This window comes from Podarcis pityusensis, assembly GCF_964106645.2.
Source record: "Podarcis pityusensis genome assembly, chromosome: 2".
In the NCBI taxonomy this organism is placed as follows: domain Eukaryota; kingdom Metazoa; phylum Chordata; class Lepidosauria; order Squamata; family Lacertidae; genus Podarcis; species Podarcis pityusensis.
The window spans coordinates 35,038,724-35,050,737 of NC_138029.1; the positions used below are offsets into that span (position 1 = coordinate 35,038,724).

General features: G+C 47.1%; 2 protein-coding genes across 11 annotated transcripts in view; one reads left to right on the top strand and one right to left on the bottom strand.

Annotated features, from left to right (window-relative positions):
- Positions 1-6,146, top strand: part of TMEM94 (transmembrane protein 94) — a 70,740-nt gene extending 64,594 nt beyond the window's left edge. For all 6 annotated transcript variants that reach the window (XM_080993590.1, XM_080993592.1, XM_080993589.1 and 3 more), the window contains 3 exons: positions 281-374; positions 873-1,043; positions 3,039-6,146. In XM_080993590.1, coding sequence (XP_080849716.1) covers positions 281-374; positions 873-1,043; positions 3,039-3,111 — 338 coding nt within the window. In that variant the 3' untranslated portion in view covers positions 3,112-6,146. The remainder of the gene's footprint in view (positions 1-280; positions 375-872; positions 1,044-3,038) is intronic.
- A 1,379-nt stretch (positions 6,147-7,525) lies between these two features.
- Positions 7,526-12,014, bottom strand: part of CASKIN2 (CASK interacting protein 2) — a 99,708-nt gene continuing 95,219 nt past the window's right edge. For all 5 annotated transcript variants that reach the window (XM_080993594.1, XM_080993593.1, XM_080993596.1 and 2 more), the window contains 2 exons: positions 11,240-11,570; positions 7,526-10,190 (listed from right to left, as the gene is read on the bottom strand). In XM_080993594.1, coding sequence (XP_080849720.1) covers positions 10,094-10,190; positions 11,240-11,570 — 428 coding nt within the window. In that variant the 3' untranslated portion in view covers positions 7,526-10,093. The remainder of the gene's footprint in view (positions 10,191-11,239; positions 11,571-12,014) is intronic.

Consider the following 12,014-nt stretch of genomic DNA (forward strand, 5'->3'; position numbering starts at 1 on the left):
CATAAAAACAGGCAGGACGATTTCAGAAGGGGCGCTAGGTAATTGTATGGAGAGGGTGTGGAGTCGGGGCTGCCAGTCAATGGTAGACTATCCTGGGTTTTGGAAACATCGCTGCTTTCTTCTTTTCTTTTTGCTGAAAGCCCAGCAAGGTTACCTTGTGATTGGCTTTCTTGGATGACGAGCTTCAAAAACCACCACACTCTCGGGGATTTGTGCCCTCTGTATCTCTGGCACGTCCACACATTAAAAAAAACAAAAACCTGTTGGTATTTCTTTACAGTGTTTATCTCTGTCACCCACGTCCATCGTACCAAACCACTGTGGAAGAAAAGCCCCTTCACTAACTTCTGGTGGACTCTGACAGTTGTCATTGTGTGAGTATCCTTTTCTGATTCCTCTAGGTGACTCTCTTCCCCCCTGTCTTTATCTCAAATTATTCCATCTTCTGCTGTCCATTCTTCTCTTGAAGCATCAGTCTTTTTTCTTCTTCTGTGTGCATTTCTGCAGTGCTATGTCTTTCTGGCTCTTGACATCAAATTCTTCCTTCCCATAGCCTCGGATATCATCACGTCCCTCTCTCTGGCTTGGCTGTTATGCCATGAGGCTGTCATCACCCCACTCCAAACTTCTAAAATGTTCATCCAGGAAAAGCGACCTCTTTGGAGATGCTGCCCACTTGGGTATGCCTGTCCCCATGATGCTGTGTTTTCTGTGGAGGCTGTTCACTACCTTAGGAGATCCTTTCCCCATTGGCAGGTTGTACTCTGGTTGCTGGTGGAAGAGGATGCAGAGTGGAGGAGAGAGCCCTGGGACAGAAGGCTGGACGTGCCCCTTCTATGTTTTTCCAAGTCTTGCTTTGTTTTTAATGGCAGGCTGCTGGGCCAAGTCATCCAGACTCTCCTGGACCTGAAGCTCTGGGTGAACCTCGAGTCTCCAGTGACCTACAAAATGGATGACATTCCCATGGCCTCCTGGCTGTTGGGTTTGCTCTCTCTTATCCTTGTTGTGATCATCAATGAGACTGTCAAACTCCATGAAATCAGGTAAGGGAGCCTTGCCATGAGGTCTTGCTTAAAGGTAAAGGTAAAGGGACCCCTGACCATTAGGTCCAGTCGTGGCTGACTCTGGGGTTGTGGTGCTCATCTCGCTTTACTGGCCAAGGGAGCCGGCGTGCAGCTTCCGGGTCATGTGGCCAGCATGACTAAGCCGCTTCTGGCAAACCAGAGCAGTGCACGGAAACGCTGTTTACCTTCCTGCCGGAGTGGTACCTATTTATCTACTTGCACTTTGATGTGCTTTCGAACTGCTAGGTTGGCAGGAGCAAGGACTGAGCAACGGGAACTCACCCTGTCGCAGGGATTCAAACCGCCAACCTTCTGAACGGCAAGTCCTAGGCTGTGTGGTTTAACCCACAGCGCCACCCGCGTCCCAAGGTCTTGCTTAGCACTCTCCATAAGAAGCTCCCAAAGTTCTCCTAGTGCTTTGCATGACATGGTCTTGATAATCCTTGCAACAACTTTGTAAGGCTGGCCTGCCAGCCAATATTATTTCCATGTTACAGATGGAGCGTAGTGGGCTGGAGAGAGGGAGGGAGAGGCATGGCTAAGGCCAGCTAGCAAGTTCATGGCCAAGGTTAGATATGAACCAGAACTGCCCAGCTGACAATTATCTTATCTTATGCTGTACCAGCTGTTGGGTGCTTTTAGGCCATGCTGACATTTTGAAGTTGATGTGAGAACCACTCCTGCTCCCCAAGACGGAATGATAAGCAAGAGAACCCCATACTTGCACCTCCTCCTCCAAGGTGCTATCTATGATCACATCACACCTGCAGGGTAATAACAGGCCAGTGAAAGATGAATGCAGCCATGCTGCTTGCTGTGTGAGTGGGTCGTGTTGAAGCATCTCTTAGCTACATCCTCTAGGTTGGAAGACTGCCACTAAGGACAAGGCAGACATTGCTGGGTCAAATCACAAGGTCACCCTAGTCCAGCAATGCCATTTTCAACACAGTGAACCAAGTGACTCTGCAAACCCACAATTGAGGTGTGGGGTGACGACGCTCTATGGGTTTGCTACCCTCCCTTTCTCCATTTATTTTAATATCCAAAGGCCCTGATGAAACCCCTTCACCTTCAGGGCCCCTCTGCCAATGGGAGCTGAGCAAGTCATAGATGACATCCTGTTCCGCAGCTGAGTTAACTGTTCCTGTGCTGTGCAGCAAACTTCCTGGTATCTAAATTAGGGTTCCTGGAAGGATAAAATTGCTACCTGACATCTCTCTGACCCGTCCCCTTGATATGCTGTTGTCTTGGCAACAGGGGAATACGCATTGAACTGCCTGTTTTTCTGGCTGCCTCCCAAAATGGTTTTGGGGCACTATAAAATGTCAGTAGCTGGGTCAAGCAAGGGCAGGATACTCACAGTAGCCATCTCCTCTGGTCTGTCTTTGGCATTTGCCCATGGGAGATTCCCTCTGATCACGGAGGCGCTGTTCTTAACCGTTGTAGGCAATGGCTGCATGCTGCCCCACTGCTCTCCTTGGAAGCATGAGAGTCTTTTAATTAGCAGGATATTTATTTGAGGGGGAGGAGAGAGAGAGCGGTTTTACAGCTGTCATCACATCGGCACCCAAATGAGCCCAAACTGGGTAAAAAAAGCATTCTGCAACCTGACTTTACCTGATTAAAATCTTACAAAAAAAGAAGCAGGTTGGTTCATTTTGTAGATCTCGTTTCCCATGCTGTGTTGCAAATGAGGCTGGCAGCTAGAAGAAACATTTTAAGGCATTTTTTAAATGAAGGTGGGAAGGGGAGAACAGGCCTAGGTTTCTTATTCTGCAGCCATAGGTGTCTCCACCCCCCAAATGCTTTGGCTGCAGCCCCATTGGGATTGAGCCCCTTTGAAATTGGTGGGATCTACTCCTAACTTAAAAGTAGGTGTAGTTGTATTGCAGGGGGTTGAACTAGATGACCCTTGTGGTCCCAACCCTACAATTCTTTGATTCCATGATTCATTCATTCTCTCTCTCTTCCCAGGGTTCGTGTACGTTACCAGAAGAGGCAGAAGCTGCAGTTTGAAACCAAGCTGGGCATGAATTCTCCATTTTAATCCCCACAAGTAGGACGTGCCCTGGAAGGCCTAGGGGCTGCATGTTCCCTTCTCACACAACCTTGCCACCTTGCTGAGAGAGGAAAGGAAAAAAGCACCCAGCCTCATGTGTGAATCCCTCTGGTCAGTGTGGATCAGAAGAGGCCAACCCCTAAGAGTGGGGAGAGCTACATCTTGAACGCTGGTGAAGATTCAGTGCCTGGCATGAAAGCGTTGGTGGGACATGGACTGCTGCTATTCCTTCTTTAAAATTTATTTTTACACCTCCTTCCCTTGGAGCTCCTTGGGATCCAGCAGATTGACACCTTGGATTGAAGAGCAAGGAATTCTCATTTGACACTCCCCACCCCCTGCCGTTCATAATTTGACTAGGTTATTTTTCTTTGTCCTTCTTGCCCCCGCCCCCGACTTCCCTGTCGATCTCATCTGTTCATTTGTTGCGATGCTGCTTGCCCTAGGGCATTTTGGGTATAAGCGCTGCACCCACCCAGGAGGGAATAGGAGCAGCTGGCTTGCTAGCTGGCCCTGCAGAAGTACCCACCCCCAGCTGCAGTCCCTGTGACCCACAGAACAGCCCTTCGCCTGGAGGCTGCCCTCTTGTGGAAGATGAAGCAGAGGGGCAGGATGCCAGGGAGGTTTGCTGCTATGAGTACAAAGGCAGCCCTTCTCCAGTTAAATACCTCTGGGATGTAAAGTATGTAATAACAGAGTTAATAGGCCAGACCCTTTGCCACCGTCATGAGAGCATCCTTTTAGCGATGGGATATTGTGGATATACCTCAGCCCTGGCCACGTTCCATAAGGAGGCTGTCTTTTAGTGCTTAATACTGAAAGGGCTGGGTTTGTGTGTTTTTCTTGTACACCTACTCACTGTTTGATAAACCTTGTGAGTGACCGAGGTCTGAGAGGTCATGTGGTTTTGTGTGCTTGCATGGGCACAGAATACAAAGGCGTGTGGGCCAGATCTGAGTCTGGATTGACGGATTGCTTGATCTTTCACTTTTTCCTCATTGAAAAAGTGCTGTGTCTACAAACCGCCTCTTGGCTGCTTTGAATGGAGGATGGCAGATGAGGCTGAGCATAGTTCCTCTCTCATATCCATGGGCTAGACTTGGGATCTTGGTTGCATTTTGTGCTTGCTCCACTGTTTTGGGGCATCGCTGCTCGAGCCTGGCTGGTTAACTTGGAGACATATAGCATACTATCCCATGGTCTGTTTCCCTAAACACAGGGAATTAAGTCTGGGTGGATTCACCACGCAGTGCTGGGAATCTGCATCGTCCTCAATCCACCCTCTCTCTTGCCTGCCAATTTTAGTTGTGGTGGATAAACTCAGGCTGTTGCTTTTGGCGGGAAGAAATCAGAACTACCTCTGTTGGCCAACCTCTGCTCTATTTATGGACAACACCAGGGACAGCTGCCTTCTCTGCAAGACCAATCACTTAGATAACAGGGCATGTGTTGTTTGGGAGTAGGTATTTTGGGCTACTGTGGACGGGCTGTTGAGTATTCAGGGCTCCATGGGGGATCTGCTCTACCTGGTAGGGTTTTGGCCTAGGCAATCCAATTAACCTCGTCCTAGAGTTGTTTAAAAGCACTGACCCACCCTAGCATGGTAGTTAGAAACTTGCCAAGCCTTCTTAAGGAAACAAGGGCAAATCAACCTTTTGGCGGGAGGGATACTTTTATCCTTCCACAGCAGACAAAACGACATTTTACTTTGCTAGATTAGAAAAGAAAAAAATCATAGGTTTAGGCCTGGCTGGAGGTAGTGGTGATGGAAGGAGAAAAGTGATACCTGGAGGATTTTAAGAAGCTTGTAGTACAGCCTTCCCCAGCCTGGTGCCCTCCAGATGTTTTAGGTGACAACTCCCATTAGCTGCAGACATTTTGGCCATGCTGGCTTGGGCTGGTAGAAGACACATTCCAAAACAGCTGGAGGGCATCAAACTGGAAAAGGTCGGTGTGGTTAAGGTCAGAGGATGTTCCTTTAAGCCCCCCTGCACATGGCAAAGTTCTCAAAAGCTGTGGCATGTATGCTGACTCCAGCTGGCTGTGACTGGGAAATCGGCCAATATCCTATGTTCATATTTTAAAAAGCGGCTATTGTTTAGAAACTGTTAAAAACACATTCTCCCTCCCACTTTCATCATTGCTGTTCCCACGTAGCTCAAGGTTTGCTGCCTTCTCACTTGGCGTGATGATGTATTGTATTGCTCCCCACGGGCAAAGAGCTTTGGGGAATGGGCTGTGTTTCACCTCGGTACTAACCAGCAACAATCCTCTACTAGTTTCAGAATTGGCAATGGCTTCAGTGGGTCAGGATTTGCACCCCTAGCTTGAGGCCAGCGGTGCTTGGCATGTGCCAGTTTTGGGTCTCTGGTCCCAGGCTAAGTTGTGGGTGGTTTGTGCAGATTTTGTATTTGGAAACTGGACTGATTTGCTTTGGGTGACAGACACTTGGGTAGCTGCATTTAAGCAACTGCCTTCATCCTTCCCTCGTTCTGAACCAATTGGGAGTCCTTGATGCCTAAAAGCTGTTTGCCGCAATATTTTTTCCTTAAGTGATTTTAAAGCTTTACACCTGATAAACTGTCTCGGGCAGTTTCCCTGCTAGACAAGGCACTTTCTGTAGACTTTTGTCTGTGGTGGTTGATCACGCTGAAAAAGATTCCCCTCCCTGCACTTCATGCACTCTTTCCCCTCCTCAATTGTACTCCACTGGAGTCAGATAATGAGCCTTTTCAATGGCTTTCTCTTGAAAGTCCATGTTGCCTTGCTGCCTCCCCCACCCCTCCGGCCACCCCCTCTTCCTCCTCGTCCAGCCAAGGCGTCAGAAAGGTGTGAGGCGTATGGCTTTAGGAAGGAGTTTCACCCATCCAACTGTTTTTAAATGGTGTATATTTTATATTTAAACTTTTCTGGGGATGTATGTAAAAAAAAATAGATTTGTATGAAAACTTGTAAATTGTACAAAAAGGAACAAAGAGCACCTGATATGAATGACAATAAATGATTGTCTTTGATACAGTAAATTTTTGAGAGGATTGGCATGTCTGCTTTGTAATGTGTGCTATCTCAGGAATCCTTATAACAGTCTTGTCAAGTAGACCAGAATTCTTACAGCTAGTCTAAGGCCACCTATTATAGACTTCATCAGTGTGGTGAGATTTGAATCAGATGCTTTTTGGCTTATCTCTTCCACACTGGCTGTAATCCTATGCATACTTAGCTGGGAGTAACTCCTATTGAACTCAGTGGGGCCTACTTCGGGGCAGACATGTATAGGTTTGCACTGCCAACTGCTAAGCTATGATATCTCTATCTCCATGATTTTGTGACTGTACTGGGAAATATCTGCTAACTGGTTTGAGTTTGTGTGACATCTTTGTTCTTTGGTAAAATCAGTCCAAGCCCCCAGAGTTTTCTTGATCAAATACTGCTTCCTCCTTCTAGCTGACAAGAAGTTACATGCTGAGATGGAGAGATAGACGAGGCAAAATGGGTTCGAGCAATCAATATGCTTTGCTAATGGAAGTGATGGAGGTTCTAGTACTGTGGCTTATATTACTTATGTCTTTGCCAGCTGCAGACATTGGTCTGGTTCACACATTAAACCATAGCTAAGAGCAAACAAAGCTTTAACGTGAGCATGTGGTGTGCCTCAAAGGTCAGAGTGATCCTGTTGTGCTGTGGACATCCACACCCAGGGTTGTGGTTTATTCCTCTACCCAAGCAAAGCATGAACAGTAATCAGTGTTTGTTCCTGGCTTGCTGCTCATGATTTGGTTGGGAAAACAAACCATGAGCTCAGGTTCGGAGAATCACAACAAGCCAAGCTCTGGCTTGTTTCATCTGCAGTGCCACAGGAACAGAGTGAGACCTTTGCATTGTGCAGTAGCAAATTGCACATTCACATTAAACCTTCATTTATTAATCTTAATTTGTTTGGATGATATGCAGGCTGGACCTGTTATGGCTGATTTTTACTTTAAGCATTGTGTACATACACCTTAGCTGATATGAAGGGTTATTTTATCTTTCTTTAAAATACTGGAAAGTAGGTACCCAGTTTTTTCCTTATGGCTCCTTTTGAATATTTGAAGTGGCACACATCAAGTTTTGCACACTTAAGGCATGCTCATATTTTTGAACTTAGGTAGCCATGTTGTTGTTTAGTCATTTAGTCGTGTCCAACTCTTCGTGACCCCATGGATCAGAGCACGCCAGGCACTCCTGCCTTCCACTGCCTCCCGCAGTTCGGTCAAAGGTAGCCATACTGGAGTACAAAATATTCATTGAGCATTGATATTTGGTGGTGTCCGAAATGACTTCTTTTTCCTGAGGATGTGACAGCTCTACTTGATACACAATGCATCTGACTGATCGAAAAGAGGAGACTCAGGAAGCCAAGTACATCTGTCAAAAGGGAAAACGATTCCCAGTGTTTAATACCATAAAGTTGCTGTTTATGTTAGTTTAAAACAAGAATTCATGATTAACACAAACAGACTAGATGATTTAAAAACTGCCTGGCTGGTGTTTTGCCTGGACTAATTTCCCAAGCCAGTTCCTGCTACATAGAGCAGGTGGGGCCAAGGCTGGTTAGACACAACTGCATCCATACATAATTTACACAGCATACAATATATTTAAAATAAAGAACTAGCTCTTAAAAAATAAGCATTTTGGACAAAAAGGGAAGGGGGAATGAATTTTTGTCATTAGTGATCACAAAGAACAGCATTTTACTGCCCCCTAGTGGCTCAGACAGTAATGTGGTTCCACCCGCAACTCTAAAATACAACAGCACTCTGGTTAGTAAATATACAACAAATCCACATTTAAAAAATATATACATTTCTTTTAAAAAATTACAGTTTTATCAACAGTTGGGGGAAAGGATGCATCCCAAATCAACTACTGTGAAATCCAAACCTCTTTTCAAAAAGGCTTAATGAACCTTTTTATAAAGTGCCACTGGTTGCAGCAATTCTTTAAAAAAATATTTTTTAGCACTAGTCATCAACCAGAGGATGACTAATCCACTTGACACTATGGATAAAAAGAGAGTCAAAAAAATAAAGAGAAACTACATCTATGGCCAAGACACATTAATAGGCTCCATTGTAGCCTCTCGCTTTTTTCCCTTCGCCATTTGGATTTCACTTCCTTGCAAGTGGCTCAATGCTTGCCACTTCATGATTCACTACTAAGAAATCAAAAGCGATGCACATCCTGGCTCCTCCAGCAGTGCCCTTTCCCCCGTGATGCCCAGAGGATCTGTTGCCTTCACTTTAAAACTGCTGAGTTGCCCTGTCTGCCTCAATACATGGTAAAACTGGCAGAAGTTTTAAGTCTGTGATATACATGGTCATCTTCATTTTGGACTTAAAATAAAACTCTCTTGGGAAGCTGCCTTCTACAGGGTCTGACCCCTTGGTCCATCTAGCTCAGTAACACTGGCAGTGGCTCTCCAAGGCTTCAGTTTTTGCCAGCCTTACCTGGAAATGCTGGAGACCGGACCTTTCTGCATGTGCTGTACTGCTCAGCTACAGTCTCTCTGCCATAGCAGTCACTGACGAGTTCTAATCTGCCTGCAGCATGTAAGCAGCAATTGCTACACTTTTCTTTTCCCTTCTCTTCCTTCTGTAGGCTGCCTGATTGGCACCACCTTGGGCATATTTACAAAGGTGCTACGTAAGAGCCCCCTCATCAGAGTGGAACTGTCCCTAGGGAGGAAGGAAGCGGCATGCCGTGGGGTTGCAACTGGGCCCTTTGTCTGCTGCACTCAGTTGTTGGGAGGGATGGGCTCACTTTGGACAGGGAGATGAGTTACAAGGAATGGTCTTTGGAAAGGCAGTTTCATCTTATAGCCCAAATGCTGTCTGCTTTAATTTCTATTTTAAGATCTACGTGCTTCGTTCCCTGCTGGAAAAAGAATAGGGAAGAGTATTTGCAACTAGGAAAAGTCACTTTTTATGCTACAATGGAGAGCATGTTCAGGCTCTCTTGTATTATTTTTGCCACTGGAGGGTGCCAGGCACTGTAAGCCACCCCACCAATCAGTGTTTTCCTCCCAGATTCTACTGAAAGAAAGAAAAATGGAAGACTATTTTATCTCTCCACCAACCCACCCGGCTCATGCGATGAATGAGACCTGAGGTATTTGGGAAAGAAGGTCAAGTAGTTTTCAGTTCCCCTGAAAAGTGTGTCGCCCTTGAGCTTATTTTACTTTTCTGGGAGCCACAGGCTGTGCCAGCTGCTTTTGGAGGTCGAGGCAAAGATGGGGCAACGTGCGGGATTTAAATCCACTCGGATTACACGGTCCTTCCTCTGCTGACAACGTTGGGAAAAGCAGCAAGGCCCTGTCTTGCTCTGGAAGTTGCCAGGCTTACCAATCCTGTTCCCTTTTGTCGACTTGGCCGCATTGAGCACTCGGCCCCTTTGCGGATGTCACTGCCCTAGGGAAGCTGACACATTGTTGGCATCATTTGAAATGACAAGACGCAGGAGTAGGGAATGGGCTGCTCTTTGCAAGAAGTGTAGATGTCTGTGGTATTACGTGGGAAGGAGGCCAGGGTCCAAGGGAAGCTCTCAGTAGCCTCCTGCATTGGTCTGCCTCCCTTGTGGTTCAACGTTGCAGGCATTCAACCAGCCCTTCTTTGTAGCTTCAGTGCTGATGTGGGTGGTCACTGTTTAGAGGCCTGGCAAGCATCTGGTGCCCTCTGATGGAAACACCAAGTTGATGTGTGTTCACGCGCTCTTGCCCCAAGATATTTGTCCAAGAAATGGTCTTGGAGTGCAGTTGCCTCAGGCTGGAAGTTAGCACTCACAAGAAATCAGGAAAAGATGGTAAAGTGCCTGGAAGGAGAGGCCGATGAGTAGTCGTGGGATTTCTCCCCAAGCTGTCCACGTCTCATAAATGGTAGGGTAGAAGGATGAACCTGCATCATCATCATCATGAGAAGGAAGCCCGTCCTCAGTCCAACATGGCATCCAGCTGCTCTGCAAGGTCATCAAACATGTTGCTGATGTCTTCGAGGATGTTCTTGGCCGAGTGTGCTGTCCCATAGTTGCTGGGGGGACAAAGACAGGAGAATTGGTTCGTTTTGGGTGCAAGGTTTCAGGCAAGAACTGACACCTCCTCCCTCACCAGATCTGAAGCCTTCTTCCAAGCCCTCTCTTTGCTTGGAGGGCCATTTCCTGCACACTCTGAGCAGTCCCATCTCCCCGCCCTTTCCCTGCCACCCATATGGCTTGCTAATGCCTGCCTGTCTCTTGGTAAAGGCCAGGAAGCAGGAACATAATCCATCCCATTCTGAGACAGCTATTTCCTGGTGCAATACAAGGTACAGTGGTACCTCTGGATATGCACACCTCTGGTTGCGTATCCTTTGGGTTACGCACACGGCAAAGCCAGAAGTATTTTTTCTGGGTTTTGCCATGCATGCATGCGCAGAAGCGCTCTACCAAGCTGCGCACGTGCGCAGAACAGGCACCTCCGGTTGCGAATTCCTCGGGATCTGACTGGAGCTCCGGAACCGATCCTGTGCGCAACCGGAGGTACCACTGTACTGGTTACTATTTTTAAAGGCTTTCACCCACCCCCACCCCCCAGCACCATTCCCAATATAAGCCCAATTGCCGCCTATATTCTTCCTGTTTTATATGCCCCCAGCACCTGAAGTGAGGACACCTATGACAAGGGAAACTGCAGTTTCTCCAAGCCTGCAGAATAGCTGCCTGAAGAAGTTCAGGGCAAAACTTTTGTCTCTCTCTGGAAAAACGACATCCTCCAGATGGGAGAGGTCATTGTGGCCCAGTGTTGCACCTGAGCTCATTTCATTTCACTGCTGTTTGGGTGGGAGAGTTGGTGGAGCTTTAGAGGAATGACAACACCCATTTGCATAGGCAAGTCTTCACCCAACTAGGGCAATATGTATGGAAGTCTGCTTGCACGTGGTCCCTAGCTGGACCAAGGCAGATGTATCTGAAATATGCATGTGCCTTCTTCATAAAGAAGAGGGGCCTTTGTATTCTGCACTTTGGATAAAGACCCTGAAGGATGCTCTGTTCAGGACAGGCACCCTGCCTGCCCTCTCTTCACATCCAAGCAATGCCTCACCTGTCTGCCTCCTCTGCGTTGATTTTCTTTTCTGCCGCTTCAAGCGTGGATGCCAAGGATGAGTTGGTTTGTTCCAGCCTTTGCTGAGCGTGGATCATGTCCGGAGATGCACTCAAAGGCCTCATGGCGAGGGGCACCCCAAAACTCAAAGCGGGTTTGCTGCCCAGCCCCAGTTTCATGGGGTAGGGACCCATCCCTTCTGAAACCATCTCTGTGGCTGCCCAGGGAGCGACGGTGTTGCGGGAGTTCTGCAGGACTTGTTGGTAGATGGTTTTTGGCCCTGAAAACACCAGCTTGGTAGAAGCAATGGATGTGTGCTTGGCCGGGACATCTGAGGGGGAAAAAAAACCTTATGTTGGGTATTCTGAAACTCGACCCACTTAGTTTAAGGAAACACAGCCTAGTTCCATCTCTCGAAGTGCAACCTCCCTTCTGGATCAGCAACAGCAGGCATTCCTACCATTAACACCTCATGCTATTCTACACTCTCCCAGCAAGTGTAAGCTGGAGTACTTCTTCTGGAAGTAGCCCTTACTTCTGGATTTGCCATGCTTTATTCATTCTTGTTTCAAAGAGCATCAAGACGACATAATTCCAAAACTGTAGCCTTTCCCTTTCCATGTTTTCTGCACTCCCCGTGTTTCCCCCCCAGACTTGATTTGCAGCAATATTTAATACTGAAATGCAATTTTATAATGAAAGGCAAAGTGGTATTAAGGCTTGTGACTTTGGTTTAAACTCCATTTGCAGGGTTCAGTCCTTCAGTTACTTCGTA